Below are 27,520 nucleotides of genomic sequence, written 5' to 3'. Positions count from 1 at the left end.
CATATCCCTGCCCATAGCTGCCTCCCTGGGCCACCCTGGGGATAGGGGCAGGTGCTCTGGAGTGAGTCCTGCCCCACCTATGTCCACCTACCAGTGACCACCAGCCGCGCAGATGTGTGCACGCCCTCCGCCCTGAAGGAAACCAGTCCACTGTCCTGCCTCTGCAGCCCAGACAGCGTAAGGGTATGGGTGGGGCCGTGCACCACCAGCTGAAACGTGGGTCCCGGCTGGAGCCGAAGGCCATCTCGAGTCCAGCTGCCCTCCACATCAGCATGGGACAGCTCTACTTCCATTGTGGCTGTGCCCTGCTCCTGCGCCTCCACCGTCTGCAGGCCCCGCACAAGCCGGACCTGGCGCACTGTGGGACAAGCAAGGGGAAGGATGAGCCACTGCAGCAAGACCCTGGCCCTCGGTCCAGCCCCCATCACTTCCCCAGGGAGCCTCAAGGTGCTCTGGAAGGGGAGGTCTGCCCCTCCAGGTGGATGCCTGCCCCCTCCTTTACTCCCTTCTCCACCTCTCCGGCCCCTGCAAGTGGAGGTCCGCCCCTTCCTCTCTCTTTCCCTTTTCCCCCTTTTCCAGGGCCCTGCCCCCAGGGGGAGATTCCCTCCCCTCCCCAGCTCCTCGATGCCCAACCCCCAGGCCAAGCCCCCTAAGCTGCTCACTTTCCACAGTCAGCTTGGCCTGCGTCTTATCATCCGCCGTCTCGCAGCCATAGAAACCACGGTCAGCGAAACCCACACTGCGGAGAACCAAGCGGTGACTTGAGCCCTCGGCGTGGATCTCCACATTCTCGCCTGTCACCAGGGCTGCGGCGTTGCGTGTCCACTTGACCTCCGGCCATGGCCGCGTCAGCTCCACCTCCATGGTCACCGAGCTCCGCTCCTCCACAGTCTGTGGCTCCAGCTTTTTTTTGAACAACACTGGGGCCTCTGGAGTCACAGGAGAGGGAGGTCATTACAGCCACTGCCACTCTCAGGAGAGCAAGGCAGAGGGACCCTGCCCCAACCCCCAGCCAGCAGAGCTGCCCTCCACCACATTCCGACTCCAAGCTAGGCAAGGCCTTGGCCATACTCAGGGCCCAGCTGCACACAAGCACAGGCACAATTTTATGGAAGGAAACCACACTTCAGGGGGGGCTTCTCCTTTCCCAGTCCCCCTCCCACCTCCTGCTCCCCTGCTCTGAACAACTCCTGCCATCCCCCACCAGAACCTGGAACTCCTAAGTGTGGCCGGTGACCAGGAGCATCAGGACACAGGGAGCCATTGAGACAGGCAGACTCTGAGCTCCCAGACCGGCTGCACCACAGTCTCTGCTTTAACTAGGCCCTGGATGCGTCACATTAAGGAAGAGAAACGCTAGAGTGAATCTCCCAGTCTCGGGCTGTGCCGTGATCTCCCCAGAAGTGCATCTGCCCGCATTACTCCCTTACTCAAGAACCTGAGATGGCTTGGCTCCCACTTACCCTCAGGTAACGTTCTGGCCCTCCCCCATGCAATCTGGCTTCAGCGAGCAAAGCGCACCCCCATCATCTGCATCTGCTTGCACTGGCTGCCAACTCCAGTCTCTCCCACCTTGCCATCCTTTGGGCTCAGCAAGGATCGTCTCCTCTAGGAAGACTCCCTGGAGTGTCTGAGCCTCCACCCACTCCCCGACCAGGTGTGCACTACAGGAGTTTACCATCTCCCCTTTAGAGCAGGTGCCTGGCCCCTCGGTCCGACCCTACTCTTCTCTCTGCAGCTGACAAACCCTGTGTCCTCTGAAGTCAGCCAGATGAGCTGGATACAGGCCAGCACCAGGATGCTACCTTGGGACCAGCCCATTAGGAGACGCCTGCTGCCAGGAGCCGGTGCACCCTTCCTGCTGCCCCACACACGCACCTCGGACCCGGAGGGCAGCCACGGTCTTGATGCTCTCAGCCTCCGCGGTGATCTGGCCGGCATCCTCCAGGGCCAGGCCCAAGATAGTCAGGCTGTGGCTGGCACCCTTCTGCGATATGAGAAACTTCTCGCTGGACTGTAGCTTGACGCCATCCCGGAACCACGTCACCGCCACGTCGCTGGGAGTCACCATGCACTGGAAGGTGGCCTTGCAGCCCTCATCCGCGACCACTGCGCTCAGCCCAGACGTGAACTTGACCACGCGGGGGACTGCGGACAAGAGCTCCACTTGAGAGGCGGGCAGGAGAGGCAGGGGTCCCCACCTAGCAGACGCCGCGGAACGACACCTCTCCGGGAAGCAGCCCCGGAATGCTCCGCCAAGCCACCCACCCACCTGGGCGGCCCAGCCCCTGCGCCCGGCATCCGCATACCGCTCACGGTGAGCACGGCGCTCGTGTGGTCATCGCGGCTCTCGCACACGTACTCCCCCGCATCCTCTGCCCGCAGGCCCGACACAGTGAGCGAGCGCTGAAGCCCCGCAGCCGCCATCTGGAAGCGTTTGCCGGCCCGGAGTTGTGTGCTCCCGTGGCGCCACACCACCTGGGCCTGCGCCGGGCTCAGCTCACAGACCAGCTTCACTGTGCCGCCCAGCTCCCCGCTCACGGGCTCCAGGGGACGGCAGAACTTGGCAGCCACCTCTGGGGGAGGGGAGGGGAGGGGACGTCAGCCTGGTGGGGCTCGGACCATAGGACCAGCTCTGAGCTGCCTGGTCGTGCGCCCTGAGCCTCACCCAGTCTCCACTCCAGGACGCTGCAAACAAGGGGTTCCCAGAGGACCTCCCCGTGACCCCACTCACCTTCCACCTGCACCGGGAAGTCCTGCTCCTCTGCGCCCAGGCGGCAGCTGTAGACGGCACTGTCCAGGGTCTGCGCGCCACGCACAGTCAGGGTGTGGGTGTCCCCCAGGCTGGCCATCTCGTGTCGCTTGCTGCTGCGAATCTCCACACCGTCCTTGAGCCACGTCACCGCGGCCACAGAGGGTGTGGCCAGCGTGGCTGTCAGGACGATGTCCTCGTGTTCCCTGACCACCAGAGGTTCCCTGCGTCTGGGTCTCTCCAGGGTCGGGGGCTCAAGTTCCGGCTCTGGAGGGCGGGGGCGGGGGGTGACCAACAAGCATTAGAGGGGAGACCCTCACATCCCTGGCCTGGGTCCCGTCCCCTCTCCAGGCCACATGGTGGGAGAAGACTTGAAATGAAACTGCCCGGGCTGTCCAGCTCTCCACTGCTGCCTCTCTGCTGAGCAAGCCAGACAGTGAATGCAACAGGGCCACACTCTGCCTGCCAGGCACCATCCAGGCTCACAGGGGCAGTGCAGGGCAGCCAGGAGGGACCACCTGGGGCCACAAGCTCTGTCCCACCAAGAGCTGAGAGTCTAGGATCCCTGCCCCCATCCCCAAGGGAAGATGGGCCCCATGAGCAGCTAATGCAGGGAAAGTAGGGCACACAGTGACCCTGACACAGCCTGGGGGCTGGGTCAAAACCCCAGAAGAGCAGTGGGGAGCAGGGCCAGGAAGGGAGGCAGAGGAGGACGGTCTCCGTAGAAGAACCCTCACGCGGAGTGGAGAGACCAGCCAAAGACTGAGAGGGATGAAACAGCCTGAGAGCCTCCAGCAGCCAAGCATGGGGGCAAAGCCAAGGCAGAGAAGGGGGAAGGGGAAGGCCCTGGGAGGGGACCCAAGAGCGTCCCTGTGAGGGCTGACCCAGGGGAGCACCTGGAAGGACCACACTGGCTGCTGGATTGGGGGCAAGGGCCACAGCTGGGGATAGGGACAGTGTCACCCACCTCAGGACACTGAAACCCAGTGATGTCATCAGCAGCCAGGAGGGGCAGGAGGGACGGGAGCAGGCAACAAACCAGCTTGGCTCAGGCCCAGGACAGGATGGGCATCTGAGCAGAGGCCGACACAATGGGCTGACCTCAGTGCAGCTGGACGGTCAGGGCCCCAAGGCCAGAGACACGGACTCCAGACCCAGTGGGGGCAGGGGCATCCAAGGCCAGAAGCTCCTCAGAGCAGGACTGGGCTCCACAGCTGCCCAGGAAGAATTAATATGGGAATAGTGCCCCTTGCCAACGACAGACAAAGAATGGCCATTTCAGCAGACTACAGGCCTTAGCAGCCTGCAGATGACTGAGAAAGCCTGTGGCAGGTTTCATGCTGGGAGAGGTGGGGATGTGATGGAGAGATGCAGGAACCTGGGGAAGCAGATGCCAAAAGTGTCCTGGACTAGGGGCTGTGGCAAGCAGCCCGCAACTCAAGGACCTTCCCAGTGGACAGAGCCCTGGGGCTGACTGCATCGGAGGAGAACCCAGCACAGGCCCAACACACACATGTCCCCCAACCCTGCTGGAGATGTGCTAATTTCCCCCAATTTGTCAGGTGCTCAGCCTCTACACCCAACCCTGGCACCCACCTGTGACATCCAGGTGGAAGGAGACCTTCTGGCCCCCGGCCTCGCAGCTGTACTCCCCGGCGTCTGCCTTGCCCGCCTGCTGCACCACCAGCCTCCGGGTGCAGCCCTTGGCCTCCACACGCACTTTTGAGCTCGAACTCAGCTTCTTTCCGTCCTTGTACCACGTCACCTCCGTCTGGGCCTGGGCCACCTCGCAGCTCAGCGTGGCACTGGCCCCCGCCACGGCCTGCACTTCACTGCGTGCCGGCTGCTCCTTGGCAAACACCACCTTGGGCTCTGGGGACAGGGAGGGATGCACAGAGGCAAAAACACCATCTCAGTCAGGAAGGCAGCACTAGGGAAAGAAGGCCTGGACGGATGGGAAGGGGGACTGGAAACTTCTCCAGGCTCTGTGCTAGTTGTGCAACAAGTACCCACGATTTATCTATACATTCTACCACTGATCTGTGCGTGTTGTTCCAAGTGGGGACTTTGTGAAAGATTTCTTCCATGCACATATTCCTCTAGGAGAGGAACTGTGGTGTCAGGAGGCATGCACACCTCAGCCTTCCTAGAGGATGCGGAGTCTTTCCCACATGATTGAGCAGAGAACGTTCCCACCCACAGCGCAGGAGAGTTCCTGAGGCTCCATGCTGTTGTCAACTGTTGGCAATCTGGTAGTTGTACTTCCTGAGCTCTCTTTTGCATGGTCCTGATGATTTACAAAGTGGAGCACCATTTCTGATCTTTTTGGCTTTTGGTGTTTGCCCTTCTGTAGTGTCATTGCAAGGCTTTTGCCCAGTTAGCAGTAGATTGTCTGTCTTTTCCTTATTCATTTTCAGGAGCTCTTTATATATTTATGTTAGAACTTTGAGAATTATGGGTGTGTAAATAACTTCTCCATCTTTGTCACTTGTTTTTTCATCTTTTATGTGTCTTCTGTTGATATAAAGTTCTTAGTTTTAATACAGGCAAGTATGTCAATTTGTCCCTTGTGATTAATGCATTTATATCCTATTTAAGAAACCTTTTATTACCCTCAGTTCATTAAATAATCTATATTAGCTGCTAAGAGCTTGCTTTATCTTTCACATTGGAGTCTCTAACCCACCCGGAGTTGGTGTTTGTGTGTGCTGTGAGGGAGACGTCCATTTTTATTATAGAGGAATAGATATAAAAATAGAGATATATGTATACAGTTACATGGTATTAGCACAGTTTATGAAAAGACCATCCTTTCTCTATACCACACACTAGCACTACAGAGTTAAAAAACAGAAAAGGGATGGGGGAGTCTGGTTATGTGCGGGGCTGTTTCAGAGCTCACTATTCTGTTCCTTTGTTCTGTGTATTTATCCCTGCATTGAAACCCAGTTGTCTTCACTACCGTAGCTTTATAATAAGTTTGGTATCTTGCAGATGAAATGCTCTCACTTTATGAGTGCTTCGGTTCCACTTGACTCTTGGAATCAACTAGTCAATTTTGACACACCCACAAAAGAACTTTTCTTTGGGTTTTGATTAGGAATGGACATCTTTGTGCCTTCCATGCATATCCCACCATTCATTTAGCACTGTCTCCCTAAAGTATTTAATAATATCCTCCTCAGAAGCCTTAAACATATTTTATTAGACATGGAATTAGAAGCATGATACTTCTGATGCTATTATAATTGTCTTAAAATATCCTTTTCTGACTCTTTGTTGCTAGTACATCAACATAGAAGTGTTTTCTGTGTATTTTGTATGTGGCAATCTTCCTTAACTTTCTTACTAACTCTAAAAATTCTTCCTTTTCTACCTTCTGCATTAATAATCTTATCATCTGTGAAGTCCACTTTTGCTTTATCTAAATTTTATTGCTTTATATTCCTCCTTATAGGCTGTACAATGTTGGACACAAGTTGTGACAGTGGAGCCACTTGAAATGCTCCAGTTAAAAAGAAAAGCTTTCAAGGTTTCCCTATAAGTGTGATGTTTGCTGTTGTTTTCTTTAGCACCCTGTATCAAATTAAGAAACTATCCTTTTATTACTAGTTTATTAATACAAATATATGCTACTACATTTCATAAAACTCTTATTCTGAATATGATGTAAAAAATTTATCAAGCACTTTTATTCTGCATTCTTTTAGGTAAAAACATGCTTTTTCTCTTTTAGCTTCTTAATGTTATGGATTGTATTGATTTTTCTGATGTTCTGATGTTGAACCACCCTTGCATTCCTGGATTAAGATCTGAGTGTATTGTGCTCTTCATGTATTGCTCCACTCACTTTGCCAATATTTTGTATAGGATTTTGATATTGACATCCATAAAAGATTGGCCTGTAATTTCAATTCTTTATACTTCCTTTGTCATATTTTGGTATCGATGCTATATGCTAGCTACATAAAATGAGTTAAAGAGCATATATATATATACACACATATCTATATATATCCATATATATATATATCTCCATATATACATATATATATGTATATCCCTTTTCCATTCTCTTAAAGAATCTCGATGAATGTGGAATAATTTCTTTCCAGAATATTTTATATAAATTGCCAGTAGAGCCACTGAGCTTAATCTTGTTCTATGAGAAGATTCTTTTATTATGTTTCCCTTTAGGTAAAAGGTTATTAGACTGTTCAAGTTGTTAATTTCTTCTTGTGTAAGTTTTGGTATAGTTTTCTAAGAATTGGCCACTATTTCAAAACTTTTCAAATTTACCTGTGTGAAATAATATCGTGTTTTATTATAATAATGTCAAATGATTCATAGTGGGCTTCTTGGTATCTATATACACCTATGAATCATTATATACTAATACGATATCAAACTGTTATGTGGTGGCACTTAGGAGTCAATGCAGGACCACAGCCCATCTCTATTTGAGGTTAACCTCTCTTAACAAAAGGAAACTAAAGTTAACTCGCAGACACCTCTGTGAACCAGCCCAGAAGGTATAGACACACACAAGAGTCATTAGGAAATGATATGAAATAAATACCGCTTTACCAGTCAGTGGCTGCTACTACCATACCTCATCTTTAACAAAGCATGCTGGTGTAAGAAAAGCTCCTTACTACTCTCCATTTCTAAATTTATACATCAAACTCCAAAGGAAATACTGACACAGAATATACTAATTGAAAGACAGAAGGAAACCAAAATTTGCTTTCAGATGAATGTGCCATATCTCAGAGGTGCATATCAAAGGTATATATCTACCAACCCTCTTCTCTTGGTTTACTTTGCACAGACATTGCAACAGAACAGGAACCTATATTTTCCAACATCTGGGTACATACATAACTTCTACAACCATGTGCAAGGAAGGAAGAGTGTCCCAAAACAACTAAAACTTTGCTGATCCAAAATTCAGACTTGAGGTAATGCCAAGTATGATTATGTGCCTGAAACTTCCCCTTATCAGGTTCAAAGAAATACAAACGTCTCTGATTAGGGTGAATCCTCATATGGTGCTGGATGAGGGAATCTGGATGCTGCTAGAACATCCAAAAGTACATTCACATATCCTGAGGTGAGAGACATCTGGTCTACTTGAGACCCCAAGGGTGAGATGGAGCCAGGGTCCTGGACACCAAAGATCACCTGGAACATTACAACATGGAAACACCACTCATGGTGCACAAGAGGGGCCCCTCTTCCTTCCATACCCACCCTTCCCATCCAGTGTCCCTGGGATCAGGCACAAGCATGAAAGTGGGAGGTGGGAAGATGGGAGATGTAAAGAGATTAAATGTGATGGAAAGACCACTGGGTCTGTCATGGCTATAAGCCAGTCACATCATCTCCAAAAAGGGCTAATTTAGCATCCCTACCAAATAACTGACCTGTGACATCCAGGTGGAAGGAAACCCTCTGGCCCCTGGCTTCACAGCTGTACTCTCCAGCATCCACCTTCCCTGCCGGCTGCACCACCAGCTGCCGGGTGCAGCCCTTGGCCTCCACACGCACTTTCGAGCTCGCACTCAGCTTCTTCCCATCCTTGTACCACATCACCTCCATCTGGGCCTGGGCCACCTCGCAACTCAGCATGGCACTGGCTCCCGCCATGGCCTGCACTTCACTGCGTGTTGGCTGCTCCTTGGCAAACACCACCATGGGCTCTGGGGGAAGGGAGGGATGCATAGGGTCAAAGATACCATCTAAGTCAAGATGCAGCACTGTGGAAAGAACGACTAAAGAGGAAGGCAGGAAGGCAGGAAGACAGGAAACTTCTCCAGGCTTTGCACCAGCTGTGTGACCTAGAGAAGCTCCACCACCTTCTCAGCAACAAGTGACACAATTTATTTCTACATTCTCCTGATCTATGTAGGCTGTTCCAGTGAGAAGCTGGGAAAGACTTCTCCCCTGCACAAATCCTCTAGGAGAGGAACCGTAGAGTCATGCATTCCTCAGCCTTCCTAGATGAGGCCAGAGTCTTTCCCATACAATTGTGCAGGGCATGTTCTCATCTGCAGTGAATGAGAGTTCCTGAGGCTCCACCCTCTTGCCTACTCTCAGTATTGTCAACTGTTGGCAACCTGGTGGGAGTGAAGTTACACCATCTGTGGCTGTCTATTGCATGGTCCTGATGATTCACAAAGTGAAGAATCTTTATGAATTTTTTGGTCATTCTGTGGTTTACTCTTCTGTGGTGTCACTGTTCAAGTTTTCCACAATTTTCAAAATTAGCATTGTCTGTCTTTTCCATATTCATTTAGGAGCTCTTTATATAAATAAATGCTAGAGAGTGTTGATGCTTATGTGTGTTTATCTATCCTCCCCATTATTGTGCTCTACCTTTTCATTCCTTTATGATGTTTCTGGTGAAATTAAGTTATTTAATTAAGTCTGTTACAGGCAAATATATCAATTTGATATCAATTTGTCCTTTGTGGTTTCTGCATTTATGTTCTGTTTAAAAATCCTTCATTATCTTGAGATCATTAAATAACCTCTATTATCTGATAAAAGCTTGTTTTACCTTTCACACTGAGGTCTCTAACCTGCCTGGAGTTGGTTCTTTGTGTGCTAGGAGGTAGATTCCAGTGTTATTTTATTTTTCCATATAGTTAATGGTCTTAGTACCATTTATGAAAAGACCCTCCTTTCTCTCCACCTCAGCGCGAACTCACCATTCCATTCCCTTGGGCTATTTATCTACCTCTGCACTAAGACCCACTTGCCCAAACTGCTGTAACATAAAATGAAAGTCTTGATTTAGGTGAGAGCAAATGTCCTCATTCTGTTCTTTGACTGGCTTTTGCAATCAACTTGTCAATATTCTCACACCCAAAAGAACTATTATTTGGGGTTTAATGGGAATTGAACACTTCTAGGTCTTTCATAGATTCATATCCATTTATTTGTATCTTTTGCCTGCCTCTCTATAATATCTAATCATTTCTCCCACAAAGTGTCTCAAGATTCTTTCTTAGACTTGGAACTGGTAAAATGACCCATCTAATGTTATTGTAACTCTTTGAAAATTTCATTTTCTAGTTTCTTGTTTCTGGTATATAGATATAGAACTGTTTTCTGTATATTATTTTTGTATGCGGTAATGTTTCCCAACTCTCTTACTAAGTGTAGTAATTAATGTTTCTAGATTTTCTAAACTGATAATCATATCATCTGTGTGTTCCAATTTCCCTCCTTACTGTGCTATAAATGTAGCATTACAGTGGTGAAAATTGGTTTCCTTGTCTTGTTCCCTACTTCAAAGGCAATGCTTTCAAGGTTTCACTTTATGTGTGATGTTAGCTAGTTTTCTCTATACTACCAATTATTAAATGAAAGAAGAACCTTTTATTTATACTTTGGTAAGAATTTTATGGCAGGAATTGATGCTAAATTTTATCAAGTATTTCTCCTGGATATATGATGTTATATTTCATTGAGTATTTTTAACCTCCATTTATTGGGGAAGTAGTATCATTTTTCTTTTATTTTCTTGATGTCAATCTTTCTATACATTTTCTACTGTTCCTTGCGTTAGATAAACCTTGCACTCCTGCTATACGACTGTTCTCAGAGTGTATTTTCCTCTTGATAACCTGTTGAATTCAGTTTGCTACTATTTTGTTGAAGATATTAGCCTTGATATCATCAATAGATTAAACTGTGTTACTTCTTCATATTTACCTTGTCAGATTTTGATACGTTCTACACATAAAATGAATTAGAGAGTGTATTCCATATTTCAATACTACAGAAGAATCTGTATGAACATGGAATAATTGTATTCCAGAATACTCAGCACAATTTAACAGTAGAGTGAGTGGGCTTAGATTTCTGCTGTGAGATTATTTATTATGGTTCCATTTATTTAAAACACTATCGGCTGGCAGATAAAGCTTTTGACAAAATTCAACACCCATTTATAATAAAAACCCTCCAGAAAGTAGGCATAGAGGGAACTTACCTCAACATAATAAAGGCCATATATGACAAACCCACAGCCAACATCATTCTCAATGGTTAAAAACTGAAACCATTTCCTCTAAGATCAGAGACAAGACAAGGTTGCCCACTCTCACCACTATTATTCAACATAGTTTTGGAAGTGTTAGCCACAGCAATCAGAGAAGAAAAAGAAATAAAAGGAATCCAAATCAGAAAAGAAGAAGTAAAGCTGTCACTGTTTGCAGATGACATGATACTATACATAGAGAATCCTAAAGATGCTACCAGAAAACTACTAGACCTGATCAATGACTTTGGTAAAGTAGCAGGATACAAAATTAATGCACAGAAATCTCTTGCATTCCTATACACTAATGATGAAAAATCTGAAAGAGAAATTAAGGAAACACTCGCATTTACCATTGCAACAAAAAGAATAAAATACCTAGGAATAAACCTACCTAAGGAGACAAAAGACCTCTATGCAGAAAACTATAAGACACTGATGAAAGAAATTAAAGGTAATACAAACAGATGGAGAGATAGACCATGTTCTTGGACTGGAAGATTCAACATTGAGAAAATGACTATAGTACCCAAAGCAATCTACAGATTCAATGCAATCCCTATCAAACTACCAATGGCATTTTTCACAGAAGTAGAACAAAAAATTTCACAATTTGTATAGAAACATAAAGGACCCCGAATAGCCAAAGCAATCTTGAGAAAGAAAAACGGAGTTGGAGGAATCAGGCTCCCAGATTTCAGACTATACAACAAAGCTACAGTAATCAAGACAGTATGGTACTGACACAAAAACAGAAATATAGATCAATGGAACAGGATAGAAAGCACAGAGATAAACCCACACACATAGGGTCACCTTATCTTTAATAAAGGAGGCAAGAATATATGATGGAGAAAAGACAGCCTCTTCAATAAGTGGTGTTGGGAAAACTGGACAACTACATGTAAAAGAATGAAATTAGAACACTCCCTAACACCATACACAAAAATAAACTCAAAATGGATTAAAGACCTAAATGTAAGGCCAGACACTATAAAACTCTTAGAGGAAAAGAGAGGCAGAACACTCTATAACATAAATCACAACAAGATCCTTTTCGACCCACCTCCTAGAGAAATGGAAATAAAAACAAAAATAAACAAATGGGACCTAATGAAACTTAGAAGCTTTTGCAGAGCAAAGGAAACCATAAACAAGACGAAAACACAACCCTCAGATTCGGAGAAAATATTTGCAAATGAAGCAACTGACAAAGGATTAATATCCAAAATTTACAAGCAGCTCATGCAGCTCAATGTCAAAAAAACAAACAACCCAATCCAAACATGGGCAGAAGACCTAAATGGACATTTCTCCAAAGAAGATATACAGATTGCCAACAAACACATGAAAGGATGCTCAACATCACTAATCATTAGAGAAATGCAAATCAAAACTACAATGAGGTATCACCTCAAACCAGTCAGAATGGCCATCATCAAAAAATCTACAAACAATGAATGCTGGAGAGGGTGTGGAGAAAAGAGAACCCTCTTGCACTGTTGGTGGGAATGTCAATTGATACAGCCACTATGGAGAACAGTATGGAGGTCCCTTAAAAAACTAAAAATAGAACTACCATATGACCCAGCAATCCCACTACTGGGTATAAACTCTGAGAAAACCATAATTCAAAAAGAGTCATGTACTACAATGTTCATTGCAGCTCTATTTACAATAGCCAGGACATGGAAACAACCTAAGTGTCCATTGACAGATGAATGGATAAAGAAGATGTGGCACATATATACAATGGAATATTCCTCAGCCATAAAAAGAGACGAAATTGAGTTATTTGTAGTGAGGTGGATGGACCTGGAGTCTGTCATACAGAGTGAAGTAGTCAGAAAGAGAAAAACAAATACCATATGCTAACACATATATATGGAATCTAAAAAAAGAAAAAAATGGTTCTGAAGAACCTAGGGGCAGGACAGGAATAAAGACGCAGACATAGAGAATGGACTTGAGGACATGGGGAGGGGGAAGGGTAAGCTGGGACGAAGTGAGAGAGTGGCATGGTCATATATACATTACCAGATGTAAAATAGTGGGAAGCAGCCGCATAGCACAGGGAGATCAGCTCGGTGCTTTGTGACCACCTAGAGGGGTGGAATAGGGAGGGTGGGAGGGAGACTCAAGAGGGAGGAGATATGGGGATATATGTATATGTATAGTGGATTCACTTTGTTATGAATCAGAAACTAACACACCATTGTAAAGCAATTATACTCCAGTAAAGATGTTAAAAAAAAAAAAGATTATCGGCTGTACAACTTGTCTATTTTCCATTGTGTGAGTTTTGTCATAGTTTTCTAGGAATTGATCAATTTGTAATCCTCTGTTCTTTGTGAATTTTGTACACACCTTGCAACAAAATATGGATCTATATTTTGCTACATCTGTGTTCAGAGAGCTTACTTATCAATGTGAAAATTGCTGTCCCAGGACACCTAAAACTTTATAACACAAAATTCAGCCATGAAATAATTCCAAGTATTATTGTGTGGCCAACATTTTACCTTATTCTGCTTCAATGAATTGAAACGTCTCTTACTAACAGGAACCCTCAAGTGCTCTTGCTAAAGATATAGATGACCTGCCACAAAAACCCCAGGGGACAGATACCTCATCTACCTCAGCCCTATGCAACAGGTAGACCCAGAGTAACAGACACCAAAGACCACCAATGGAGTCTGAACAAGCTAGGAAAATGTGACTAAGGATTATTACATGGAAAACAACCCATGATATAAAAGAACTGCCTCTCTCCCTCCAGGATACACCCAACAATCCATGTTTCCATGAACTTAGATGTAGAAATGTTTTCTGCATATTGATTTCTTTAAACACTAATCCTACTCAAGAATCATACACAGTCTAAAAATTATTTCTGGGGTTCTCTGAATTGATAATCACATCATCAGCATATTCCAACTTTAGATTCATGAAAACTTTTGCCAGTGATTTTATGATCCTTCATACTTGACTCAGTGGTTAGAGTGGCCTACGTGTACTGTCACTCACATCAGGGTTTCCAGATACCCATTAACAGGGATGTTGCTGTTGCTGCTATTGTATATGTATTTTATAATATTAAAAAAAGAACACTTTTATACAGTTTGCTAAAATATTATGGAAGGAACTGATGGTCCATTTTACCAAATTTTTGCCTCGATATAGGACGTTTAAATTTAATCAACCATTTGATTCTGTGCTCATTGAGATGATCACATTTTTTGCATTCAGTCTGTTAATGTCAAGCCTTGTATCTATTAACGTTGCCAACATTCAACCCAAGGTGCAATCCTGCAATATGACTTTCATAACTGATCTCTACCCCCTACATACATGACTGAATTCCTTTTACTAACATTTAATTTATGATTTGGGCTTTGATAATCACAATAGATACATCTGGAATTTCACTCATTCTTCCTGCCTTTCTTGTGTGGTTCTGGTATCTATGTTATATTCTGTGCATAAAAAAAGTTATGGAGTGCACCTCCTCCTTCTGTCTCTAAGACCATCTCCACAAGCATGGAATAATAGTTTTTCAGTACATTTTGTAGAGTGTACCAGAGAACTATGAGATAGTTCTTGAGAAAATTTTTCACTATTTTTCCTACTGATTGACAAGTCATACAACTCTTTGAGTTTTCTATATCTTCTTCTGTCAGTTTCCATACAGCTGGCCAGCATTTAGTCAAACTTCACAACTTTTCAGAGCTTTTATTTTAGAACACTCTCTAATATTCTCCAAATGCCACATTTTGCAGAAATGCCCAGTGGGATCTACGGTATCTATACACACCCATAAATCATCCTATGCTCGCACGGTCTCAAACAGTAATGGGTTGGCACCTAGTACTCAATGTGGGATAGCAGCCCATCCCAACTCAGCATTAAGGCTCTCTTCACACAAGATGAGAAACCTGATTTCTTAGACTGCTCATTCTTCCAGCCACGAGGCAAAGATACTCACTAACCTTTAGGAAAATACAACAAAATAAAGACTGTTTTGCCCGGCAGAGGCTGCTGCTAGTACACTAACTCCTCATTAGCAAAGCAGACTCACGGGGCAGAAGCAACTTTTTCCTTTCCATTCCTAAATTCATCAAAATACGGCCACGGAGAATACCGACCCGCAGCATCAAAACAGTTTGAAGACAAAGACAAAATCCTATTGCATTTAAGAAGATCACCCTAGATAGCACAGGTGACTCTATACCATTCCTCCTTTCTTTCTCCCTTTGCAAGGTAGTGATAACAAAACTTGGGCTTATCTTTTGCTACCTAAAGGCAACCGGAGCTTCCCTATCCAGGAAAAGGAAGGAAGGGCATCCCAGGAACCTAAAATCTGATCGTCAAAGGTTCACTCTTAAGATAATTCCAAGCGGGACGGTGTGACCACTGTCTCCACGAATCCGGGAACAAGGAAGTTGAAACCTCATCTGACAAACCGAGACCCGGCATGAGCTGACAGATGAGGGCATGTGGTAGGTGTCAGGAAAGATATACGATGGGAGGAAAGTCATATATCCCCAGGTCGACCTGAGACGCCACGCACCAGGGATGCCAAGGTCCCAACACCAGGAAAAACAGGAAGGCTCTGGGCAGGTACTAAGACATGGTGACGAGGCCGTACCACATGGAAACAGGTGGACACAAATGGCCCCTCTTCCTTCCACGCCCACCCTCTCCATCCAACCTCCCCCAGGCAAAAATGGCTATAAACGTGGGACATGGAAGACTGGGAGGCTACAGGAGAGTGAACACCAGTCTGTGGAGGCCGCAAGACAGTCCCCTCGTCACCTCCAAATAGGCTAGCTTAGTATCCTCCTCCAGGACTGACCTGTGACATCCAGGTGGAAGGAGACGCTCTGGCCCCCGGCCTCGCAGCTGTACTCCCCGGCATCTGCCTTGCCCGCCTGCTGCACCACCAGCCGCCGCCCTCGGCCCGTGGCCTCCACACGCACTTTCGAGCTCGAACTCAGCTTCTTTCCGTCCTTGTACCACGTCACCTCCGTCTGGGCCTGGGCCACCTCGCAGCTCAGCGTGGCACTGGCCCCCGCCACGGCCTGCACTTCACTGAGTGCCGGCTGCTCCTTGGCAAACACCACCTTGGGCTCTGGGGACAGGGAGGGATACACGGGTCAAGGACACCATCTCAGTCAGGAAGGCAGCCCCGGGCAAAGGAGACCTGAGTGGGGAGCCGAGGGCCAGGCGGGTGTGAGGGGTGCGGAGGTGAGGCGGGGGCCAAGCTGGAAACTTCTCCAGGCTCTAAACCAGCCATGTGGCCTGCGGAAGTCCCCCTGCTTTTCTCTGTGACATGTAACACAAGTGATGCATTCTCCCCCGGGTCCGCTTTTGGAAGAGACTTCTCCCCTGCTCATGGCATCTGCGGGGTCACACGCAAGGGTCCCCAAACCTTCCCAGATGGGGCCACAGTCTTCTCCATGTGCCTAAGCAGGGAACGTTGCACCTGCAGTCCATGGAAATCACTGCGGATACTTGCCCTGGCCTACACCTAGTATGGTCAACTTGTGCAAATCAGGGGGGTGGGCTGGCACTTCCCCATGGCTTTCTTTCCCATTGTCTGAGGAATAAAGAAGCTGAGCATCTTTTCCCTTACGACTGGGGTCCCCATTGCTCTTTTGTTCTTCCTGGTGACACTATGCACATTTTTGCCCACTCACCAGAAGTAGGCTCTCTCTTCTCTCCATTCAGCTCTAGGCAATCTTTATGCATTGAAATACTACAGAAGGACAGATTGCTAGCTTTCAAGGTTATTCCCAACTGAGGGACTCGCACTTTCACTGTGTGATCGAGTCCTCCGATGAATCAAAGTTTTTACCTTCAATAGTGTCACCAATGTCCATTTCAGCCCTTTCAGTTTGGAGCATTTGTGTTCCATTTAAGAAAACTTCCTTTACCTTCGGTCTTTCAAGAAACCACGGTATCGCCGGACTCTTTTTTGCTTTGTACCTTTTAACACTGAGGTTTCTAACCCACCACGAGTATACTTTTGTGTGTGGTGTGAATTGTCAGTACACTTTAATTTTTCCCTATGGGTAAGTGGTCCAAGCACTATTTATGAAGATAATATCCCTCCTTGACTTCTCGAAGAGACAACACAGTAACAGATGAAATTGTGGCGGAGGGGAGGGGGCTGGGAGGCGGGCAGGAGGGGGGATTTGTCCGTGGTGGTGCAGGAAACCATTGCTGCAAGGAGCTCTTTCTGACCTCACTACTACGTTCCTCTAATGTGGTAAATACAGCCGCACTGGGATCCCCTTATCTTGAAAACTATACAGCCTCTCGATAATTCTTGACAACGGCTCACAGGAAGTGCTCCCACCGTGCTTCTTCAAGCAAATAGCATATTGGCTGTACCTTGCCTTTGGAATCTGCCTGCTATTCTACCATCCGACCACCCAAAACACAAATTTTGTTCGATTTTCATTGTTAATCAACATCTTTGATTTTTCTCCTCAGATTACTGTCCATCGATTGAAACCTCTGACTCTCTCTCAAGAATGTGTAATAATTTCCCCACATAGTCTCATAGCAACTTTGATCAGACCTGGAATTAGAAACATGATACAATTGTGCCATTTTAACTCTTTCACAAAAGTTTCACTTTCCAAGCGTTTCTCGCCAGGACTTAGCTGTGGAAATGTCTTCTGCATGTTGATTCTCTTACACCCTAGTCTTACTCAACAATCGTACACAGCCTAATAATTCATCCATCGGATTGTCTGAGTTGATAATCACATCATCAGCAAATTCTACCTTGAGTTTTTCTAAACCCTTTGCCAGGGATTTTTGCTTCGCCTCACTCCACTCAGTGGTGACAGTGGCCCACTGTACAGCATTCTCCCTCACATCAAAGATTTCCAGGGACACGTTCAGTGGGATGCTGCTCTTGTTGTTGCTGTTGGTGTTGGAGGAATTTTATTATAACGTTACAAAAAGAACACTTTTGTACACTAGGATAAGAATTATGTGGCAGGAACTGGTGCTCAGTTTTATGACACTTTTTGCCTGGATTTCGGACGATAAAGTTGCATCTACCATTTGATTCTCTATGCGTTCAGAAGGCCACATCCTTCTGCATTCAATCTCTTAATGCCAAGCTTTATATCTATTGACTTTGCCAACCTTGAACACAAAGTGCAATCCTGGACTACGACTCTCATCACTGGTCTCCACCCCGTAGAGGCACGGCTGAATTCCTGTTGCTGACATTTCTTTTATGATTTTGGCTGTGACATTCGCAATACATACGTCTGGAATTTCATTCATTCTTCCTGCCTTTCTTCTGCGATTCTGATATGCATCGATATTATGTTATGAACTTAAAGAGAATTATGGAGTGTACCACCTTTCTCTATCTCTAAGACCATCTCCACAAGCATGGAATAACAGTTTTCCAGGATATTTTGTAGACTGTACCAGAGAACTACAAGGTAGTTCCTGGGAAGATTTTTCATTACTGGTCCTACTGATTGACAAGTCATACAACTCTTTGAGTTTTCTATATCTTCTTCTGTCAGTTTTCATACAGTTGCCCAGGATTTAGTCAAACTTCACAACTTTTCAAAGCTTTTATCTTAGAACACTCTCCAATATTCTCCGAAAGCCACATTTTACAGAAATGCCTGGTGGGATCTGGGATATCTATACACACCCATGAATCATCCTATGCTCGCACGGTCTCAAACAGTCATGGATTGGCACCTCGGAGTCAATGTGGAATGGGAGCCCACCCCTATTCAGCATTAGGGCTCTCTCCACAGAAGACGAGTAACCTGATTTCTTAGACTGCCTTATGTTCCAGCCACGAGGCAGAGACACTCACTAACCTTTAGGAAAATGCAACGAAATAAAGACTGCTTTGCCAGTAAGAGTCTGCTGCTACTACACTAACTGCTCATTAGCAAAGCAGACTGACGGGGCAGAAGTGACTTTTTCCTTTCTGTTCCTAAATTCATCAATTTGATGCCACAGGGAATAGTGACCTGCAGCATCCAAACTGTTTGAAGACCAAGGCAAAATCCTATTGCCTTTAAGAAGATCACCCTAAATAGCACAGCTGACTCTGTTCCAATCCTCCTTTCCTTCTCCCTTTGCAAGATCGTGACAACAAAACTTGGGCCTATCTTCTGCTACCTACAGGCAACCGGACCTTCCTTATCCAGGAAATTGAAGGAACGGCATCCCAGACACCTCCAACCTGATCATCCAAAGTTCACTCCTAGGAAAATTCCAAGCAGGACTGTGTGGCCAATATCTCAACCAATGCGCCATCAATGACATTGAAACCCCATCTGGCAAACTGAGACCCGGCAGGAGCCATGTGGTAGATGTCAGGAAAGACGTACCATGGGAGGAAAGTCACATATCCCCAGGCCTACGTCAGACGCCACGCATCAGGGAGAGCCAGGGTCCCGATACCAGGAACAACAGGAAGGCTCTGGGCAGGTGCTAAGACACTGTGCCTGAGCCTTACCACATGGAAACAGCTGGACACAAATGGCCCCTCTTCCTTCCACGCCCACCCTCTGCATCCAACCTCCCCCAGGCAAAAATGGCTATAAACGTGGGACGTGGAAGACTGGGAGGCTACAGGAGAGTGAACACCAGTCTGTGGAGGCCGCAAGACAGTCCCCTCGTCACCTCCAAATAGGCTAGCTTAGTATCCTCCTCCAGGACTGACCTGTGACATCCAGGTGGAAGGAGACGCTCTGGCCCCCGGCCTCGCAGCTGTACTCCCCGGCATCTGCCTTGCCCGCCTGCTGCACCACCAGCCGCCGCCCTCGGCCCGTGGCCTCCACACGCACTTTCGAGCTCGAACTCAGCTTCTTTCCGTCCTTGTACCACGTCACCTCCGTCTGGGCCTGGGCCACCTCGCAGCTCAGCGTGGCACTGGCCCCCGCCACGGCCTGCACTTCACTGCGTGCCGGCTGCTCCTTGGCAAACACCACCTTGGGCTCTGGGGACAGGGAGGGATACACGGGTCAAGGACACCATCTCAGTCAGGAAGGCAGCCCCGGGCAAAGGAGACCTGAGTGGGGAGCCGAGGGCCAGGCGGGTGCGAAGGGTGCGGAGGTGAGGCGGGGGCCAAGCTGGAAATTTCTCCAGGCTCTGCACCAGGCGTGTGCCCTGCAGACGTCCCCCTGCCTTTCTCAGCGACAAGTAACACAGGTGATGCATTCTCACCCGGGTCCGTGTGAGCTGGTCCAGGGGGTGGGGGGGCTGGGGGAGGGTGCGCTTTTGGAAGAGACTTCTCCCCTGCTCATGGCATCTGCAGGGTCACACCCTAGTGTTCCCAAACCTTCCCAGATGGGGCCACAGTCTTCTCCATACACCTAAGCAGGGAACTTTGCACCTGCAGTCCAGGCAAATCACTGAGGCTCAGTGCCCTGGCCTACACTTAGTATGGTCAACTTGTGACAAGCTGGAGGGAGTGCTGGCACCTCCCCGTGGCTTTCTTTTCCATTGTCTGAGGAATAAAGAAGCTGAGCACCTTTTCCCTTACGACTGGGGTCCCCATTGCTCTTTTGTTCTTCCTGGTTGACACTATGCCAATTTTTGCCCACTCACCAATAGTAGGCTCTCTCTTCTCTCCATTCATCTCTAGGCACTCTTTATGCATTGAAAGACTACAGAAGGACAGATTGCTAGCTTTCAAGGTTATTCCCAACTGAGGGACTCGCACTTTCACTTTGTGATCGAGTCCTCCGATGAATCAAAGTTTTTACCTTCAAGAGTGTCACCAATGTCCATTTCAGCCCTTTCAGTTTGGAGCACTTGTGTTCCATTTAAGAAGTCTTCCTTTACCTTCAGTCTTTCAAGAAACCACGGTATCGCCGGAATCTTTTCTGGTTTGTACCTTTTAACACTGCGGTTTCTAACCCACCACGAGTGTACTTTTGTGTGTGGTGTGAATTGTCAGTACACTTTAATTTTTCCCTATGGGTAAGTGGTCCAAGCACTATTTATGAAGACAACATCCCTCCTCGACTTCTCGAAGAGACAGCACAGTAACAGATGAAATTGTGGCGGAGGGGAGGGGGCTGGGAGGCGGGCAGGAGGGGGGATTTGTCCGTGTTGGTGCAGGAAACCATTGCTGCAAGGAGCTCTTTCTGACCTCACTACTACGTTCCTCTGATGCGGTAAGTATAGACGCACTGGGATCCCCTTATCTTGAAAACTATATAGCCTCACGATGATTCTTGACAACGGCTCACAGGAAGTGCTCCCACCGTGCTTCTTCAAGCAAATAGCATATTGGCTGTACCTTGCCTTTGGAATCTGCCTGCTATTCTACCATCCGACCACCCAAAACACAAATTTCGTTCGATTTTCATTGTTAATCAACATCTTTGATTTTTCTCCTCAGATTACTGTCCATCGATTGAAACCTCTGACTCTCTCTCAAGAATGTGTAATAATTTCCCCACATAGTCTCATAGCAACTTTTCTCAGACCTGGAATTAGAAACATGATACAATTGTGCCATTTTACCTCTTTCACAAAGGTTTCACTTTCCAAGCGTTTCTCACCAGGACTTAGCTGTGGAAATGTCTTCTGCATGTTGATTCTCTTACACCCTAGTCTTACTCAACAATCGTACACAGCCTAATAATTCATCCATCGGATTGTCTGAGTTGATAATCACATCACCAGCAAATTCTACCTTGAGTTTTTCTAAACCCTTTGCCAGGGATTTTATGCTCCTCCTCACTCCACTCAGTGGTGACAGTGGCCCACTGTACATCATTCTCCCTCACATCAAAGATTTCCAGGGACACGTTCAGTGGGATGCTGCTATTGTTGTTGCTGTTGTTGTTTTTGGAGGAATTTTATTATAACGTTACAAAAAGAACACTTTTGTACACTAGGATAAGAATTATGTGGCAGGAACTGGTGCTCAGTTTTATCACACTTTTTGCCTGGAATTCAGACGATCAAGTTGCATCTACCATTTGATTCTCTACTCGTTCAGAGGGCCACATCCTTTTGCGTTCAATCTCTTAATGCCAAGCTTTATATCTATTGACTTTGCCAACCTTGAACACAACGTGCAATCCTGGACTACGACTCTCATCACTGGTCTCCACCCCGTAGAGGCACGGCTGAATTCCTGTTGCTGACATTTCTTTTATGATTTTGGCTGTGACATTCGCAATACATACGTCTGGAATTTCATTCATCCTTCCTGCCTTTCTTCTGCGATTCTGATATGCATCGATATTATGTTATGAAATTAAAGAGACTTATGGAGTGTACCACCTTTTTCTATCTCTAAGACAATCTCCACAAGCATGGAATAACAGTTTTCCAGGATATTTTGTAGACTCTACCAGAGAACTACAAGGTAGTTCCTGGGAAGATTTTTCATTACTGGTCCTACTGATTGACAAGTCATACAACTCTTTGAGTTTTCTATATCTTCTTCTGTCAGGTTTCATACAGTTGCCCAGGATTTAGTCAAACTTCACAACTTTTCAAAGCTTTTATCTTAGAACACTCTCCAATATTCTCCGAAAGCCACATTTTACAGAAATGCCTGGTGGGATCTGGGATATCTATACACACTCATGAATCATCCTATGCTCGCACGGTCTCAAACAGTCATGGATTGGCACCTCGGAGTCAATGTGGAATGGGAGCCCACCCCTATTCAGCATTAGGGCTCTCTCCACAGAAGACGAGTAACCTGATTTCTTAGACTGCCTTATGTTCCAGCCACGAGGCAGAGACACTCACTAACCTTTAGGAAAATGCAACGAAATAAAGACTGCTTTGCCAGTAAGAGTCTGCTGCTACTACACTAACTGCTCATTAGCAAAGCAGACTGACGGGACAGAAGTGACTTTTTCCTTTCTGTTCCTAAATTCATCAATTTGATGCCACAGGGAATAGTGACCTGCAGCATCCAAACTGTTTGAAGACCAAGGCAAAATCCTATTGCCTTTAAGAAGATCACCCTAAATAGCACAGGAGACTCTGTTCCAATCCTCCTTTCCTTCTCCCTTTGCAAGATCGTGACAACAAAACTTGGGCCTATCTTCTGCTACCCACAGGCAACCGGACCTTCCTTATCCAGGAAATTGAAGGAACGGCATCCCAGACACCTCCAACCTGATCATCCAAAGTTCACTCCTAGGAAAATTCCAAGCCGGACTGTGTGGCCAATATCTCAACTAATCCGCCATCAATGACATTGAAACCCCATCTGGCAAACTGAGACCCGGCAGGAGCCATGTGGTAGATGTCAGGAAAGACGTACCATGGGAGGAAAGTCACATATCCCCAGGCCTACGTCAGACGCCACGCATCAGGGAGAGCCAGGGTCCCGATACCAGGAACAACAGGAAGGCTCTGGGCAGGTGCTAAGACACTGTGCCTGAGCCTTACCACATGGAAACAGCTGGACACAAATGGCCCCTCTTCCTTCCACGCCCACCCTCTCCATCCAACCTCCCCCAGGCAAAAATGGCTATAAACGTGGGACGTGGAAGACTGGGAGGCTACAGGAGAGTGAACACCAGTCTGTGGAGGCCGCAAGACAGTCCCCTCGTCACCTCCAAATAGGCTAGCTTAGTATCCTCCTCCAGGACTGACCTGTGACATCCAGGTGGAAGGAGACGCTCTGGCCCCCGGCCTCGCAGCTGTACTCCCCGGCATCTGCCTTGCCCGCCTGCTGTACCACCAGCCGCCGCCCTCGGCCCGTGGCCTCCACACGCACTTTCGAGCTCGAACTCAGCTTCTTTCCGTCCTTGTACCACGTCACCTCCGTCTGGGCCTGGGCCACCTCGCAGCTCAGCGTGGCACTGGCCCCCGCCACGGCCTGCACTTCACTGCGTGCCGGCTGCTCCTTGGCAAACACCACCTTGGGCTCTGGGGACAGGGAGGGATACACGGGTCAAGGACACCACCTTAGTCAGGAAGGCAGCCCCGGGCAAAGGAGACCTGAGTGGGGAGCCGAGGGCCAGGCGGGTGCGAAGGGTGTGGAGGTGAGGCGGGGGCCAAGCTGGAAATTACTCCAGGCTCTGCACCAGGCGTGTGCCCTGCAGACGTCCCCCTGCCTTTCTCAGCGACAAGTAACACAAGTGATGCATTCTCACCCGGGTCCGTGTGAGCTGGTCCAGGGGGTGGGGGGGCTGGGGGAGGGTGCGCTTTTGGAAGAGACTTCTCCCCTGCTCATGGCACCTGCTGGGTCACACCCTAGTGTTCCCAAACCTTCCCAGATGGGGCCACAGTCTTCTCCATACACCTAAGCAGGGAACTTTGCACCTGCAGTCCAGGCAAATCACTGAGGCTCGGTGCCCTGGCCTACACTTAGTATGGTCAACTTGTGACAAGCTGGAGGGAGTGCTGGCACCTCCCCGTGGCTTTCTTTTCCATTGTCTGAGGAATAAAGAAGCTGAGCACCTTTTCCCTTACGACTGGGGTCCCCATTGCTCTTTTGTTCTTCCTGGTTGACACTATGCCAATTTTTGCCCACTCACCAATAGTAGGCTCTCTCTTCTCTCCATTCATCTCTAGGCACTCTTTATGCATTGAAAGACTACAGAAGGACAGATTGCTAGCTTTCAAGGTTGTTCCCAACTGAGGGACTCGCACTTTCACTGTGTGATCGAGTCCTCCGATGAATCAAAGTTTTTACCTTCAAGAGTGTCACCAATGTCCATTTCAGCCCTTTCAGTTTGGAGCACTTGTGTTCCATTTAAGAAGTCTTCCTTTACCTTCAGTCTTTCAAGAAACCACGGTATCGCCGGAATCTTTTCTGGTTTGTACCTTTTAACACTGCGGTTTCTAACCCACCACGAGTGTACTTTTGTGTGTGGTGTGAATTGTCAGTACACTTTAATTTTTCCCTATGGGTAAGTGGTCCAAGCACTATTTATGAAGACAACATCCCTCCTCGACTTCTCGAAGAGACAGCACAGTAACAGATGAAATTGTGGCGGAGGGGAGGGGGCTGGGAGGCGGGCAGGAGGGGGGATTTGTCCGTGGTGGTGCAGGAAACCATTGCTGCAAGGAGCTCTTTCTGACCTCACTACTACGTTCCTCTGATGCGGTAAGTATAGACGCACTGGGATCCCCTTATCTTGAAAACTATATAGCCTCACGATGATTCTTGACAACGGCTCACAGGAAGTGCTCCCACCGTGCTTCTTCAAGCAAATAGCATATTGGCTGTACCTTGCCTTTGGAATCTGCCTGCTATTCTACCATCCGACCACCCAAAACACAAATTTCGTTCGATTTTCATTGTTAATCAACATCTTTGATTTTTCTCCTCAGATTACTGTCCATCGATTGAAACCTCTGACTCTCTCTCAAGAATGTGTAATAATTTCCCCACATAGTCTCATAGCAACTTTTCTCAGACCTGGAATTAGAAACATGATACAATTGTGCCATTTTAACTCTTCCACAAAAGGTTCAATTTCCAAGCGTTTTTCGCCAGGACTTAGCTGTGGAAATGTCTTCTGCATGTTGATTCTTTTCCACCCTAGTCTAACTCAACAATTGTACACAGCCTAATAATTCATCCATCGGATTGTCTGAGTTGATAATCACATCATCAGCAAATTCTACCTTGAGCTTTTCTAAACCCTTTGCCAGGGATTTTATGCTCCTCCTCACTCCACTCAGTGGTGACAGTGGCCCACTGGACAGTATTCTCCCTCACATCAAAGATTTCCAGGGACACGTTCAGTGGGATGCTGCTATTGTTGTTGCTGTTGTTGTTGTTGGAGGAATTTTATTATAACGTTACAAAAAGAACACTTTTGTACACTAGGATAAGAATTATGTGGCAGGAACTGGTGCTCAGTTTTATCACACTTTTTGCCTGGATTTCGGACGATCAAGTTGCATCTACCATTTGATTCTCTACTCGTTCAGAGGGCCACATCCTTCTGCGTTCAATCTCTTAATGCCAAGCTTTATATCTATTGACTTTGCCAACCTTGAACACAACGTGCAAGCCTGGACTATGACTCTCATCACTGGTCTCCACCCCATGGAGGCACGGCTGAATTCCTGTGGCTGACATTTCATTTATGATTTTGGCTGTGACATTCGCAATACATACGTCTGGAATTTCATTCATCCTTCCTGCCTTTCTTCTGCGATTCTGATATGCATCGATATTATGTTATGAACTTAAATGACTTATGGAGTGTACCACCTTTTTCTATCTCTAAGACCATCTCCACAAGCATGGAATAACAGTTTTCCAGGATATTTTGTAGACTCTACCAGAGAACTACAAGGTAGTTCCTGGGAAGATTTTTCATTACTGGTCCTACTGATTGACAAGTCATACAACTCTTTGAGTTTTCTATATCTTCTTCTGTCAGTTTTCATACAGTTGCCCAGGATTTAGTCAAACTTCACAACTTTTCAAAGCTTTATTCTTAGAACACTCTCCAATATTCTCCGAAAGCCACATTTTACAGAAATGCCTGGTGGGATCTGGGATATCTATACACACCCATGAATCATCCTATGCTCGCACGGTCTCAAACAGTCATGGATTGGCACCTCGGAGTCAATGTGGAATGGGACCCCACCCCTACTCAGCATTAAGGCTCTCTCCACAGAAGACGAGTAACCTGCTTTCTTAGACTGCCTTATGTTCCAGCCACGAGGCAGAGACACTCACTAACCTTTAGGAAAATGCAACGAAATAAAGACTGCTTTGCCAGTAAGAGTCTGCTGCTACTACACTAACTGCTCATTAGCAAAGCAGACTGACGGGGCAGAAGTGACTTTTTCCTTTCTGTTCCTAAATTCATCAATTTGATGCCACAGGGAATAGTGACCTGCAGCATCCAAACTGTTTGAAGACCAAGGCAAAATCCTATTGCCTTTAAGAAGATCACCCTAAATAGCACAGCTGACTCTGTTCCAATCCTCCTTTCCTTCTCCCTTTGCAAGATCGTGACAACAAAACTTGGGCCTATCTTCTGCTACCTACAGGCAACCGGACCTTCCTTATCCAGGAAATTGAAGGAACGGCATCCCAGACACCTCCAATCTGATCATCCAAAGTTCACTCCTAGGAAAATTCCAAGCAGGACTGTGTGGCCAATATCTCAACTAATCCGCCATCAATGACATTGAAACCCCATCTGGCAAACTGAGACCCGGCAGGAGCCATGTGGTAGATGTCAGGAAAGACGTACCATGGGAGGAAAGTCACATATCCCCAGGCCTACGTCAGACGCCACGCATCAGGGAGAGCCAGGGTCCCGATACCAGGAACAACAGGAAGGCTCTGGGCAGGTGCTAAGACACTGTGCCTGAGCCTTACCACATGGAAACAGCTGGACACAAATGGCCCCTCTTCCTTCCACGCCCACCCTCTCCATCCAACCTCTCCCAGGCAAAAATGGCTATAAACGTGGGACGTGGAAGACTGGGAGGCTACAGGAGAGTGAACACCAGTCTGTGGAGGCCGCAAGACAGTCCCCTCGTCACCTCCAAATAGGCTAGCTTAGTATCCTCCTCCAGGACTGACCTGTGACATCCAGGTGGAAGGAGACGCTCTGGCCCCCGGCCTCGCAGCTGTACTCCCCGGCATCTGCCTTGCCCGCCTGCTGTACCACCAGCCGCCGCCCTCGGCCCGTGGCCTCCACACGCACTTTCGAGCTCGAACTCAGCTTCTTTCCCTCCTTGTACCACGTCAC

General features: G+C 47.1%; 1 protein-coding gene across 1 annotated transcript in view; it reads right to left on the bottom strand.

Moving 5' to 3' along the window:
* The window catches only part of LOC118892570 (obscurin-like), a gene marked incomplete at its 5' end in the record, with an annotated part of 122,302 nt that extends 94,788 nt beyond the window's left edge, over nucleotides 1-27,514 (bottom strand). The window contains 11 exons of the mRNA XM_036847318.1: nucleotides 92-358; nucleotides 663-929; nucleotides 1,879-2,148; nucleotides 2,310-2,576; nucleotides 2,735-3,019; nucleotides 4,349-4,624; nucleotides 8,179-8,454; nucleotides 15,658-15,933; nucleotides 19,525-19,800; nucleotides 23,439-23,714; nucleotides 27,352-27,514. Of these exons, the coding sequence (XP_036703213.1) occupies nucleotides 92-358; nucleotides 663-929; nucleotides 1,879-2,148; nucleotides 2,310-2,576; nucleotides 2,735-3,019; nucleotides 4,349-4,624; nucleotides 8,179-8,454; nucleotides 15,658-15,933; nucleotides 19,525-19,800; nucleotides 23,439-23,714; nucleotides 27,352-27,514 (2,899 nt within the window). The remainder of the gene's footprint in view (nucleotides 1-91; nucleotides 359-662; nucleotides 930-1,878; nucleotides 2,149-2,309; nucleotides 2,577-2,734; nucleotides 3,020-4,348; nucleotides 4,625-8,178; nucleotides 8,455-15,657; nucleotides 15,934-19,524; nucleotides 19,801-23,438; nucleotides 23,715-27,351) is intronic.
* Nucleotides 27,515-27,520: the final 6 nt, after the last annotated feature.

The sequence above is a fragment of the Balaenoptera musculus genome, chromosome 3 (genome assembly GCF_009873245.2).
Source record: "Balaenoptera musculus isolate JJ_BM4_2016_0621 chromosome 3, mBalMus1.pri.v3, whole genome shotgun sequence".
Lineage (NCBI taxonomy): Eukaryota > Metazoa > Chordata > Mammalia > Artiodactyla > Balaenopteridae > Balaenoptera > Balaenoptera musculus.
This window is presented reverse-complemented; position numbering and strand designations above follow the sequence as displayed.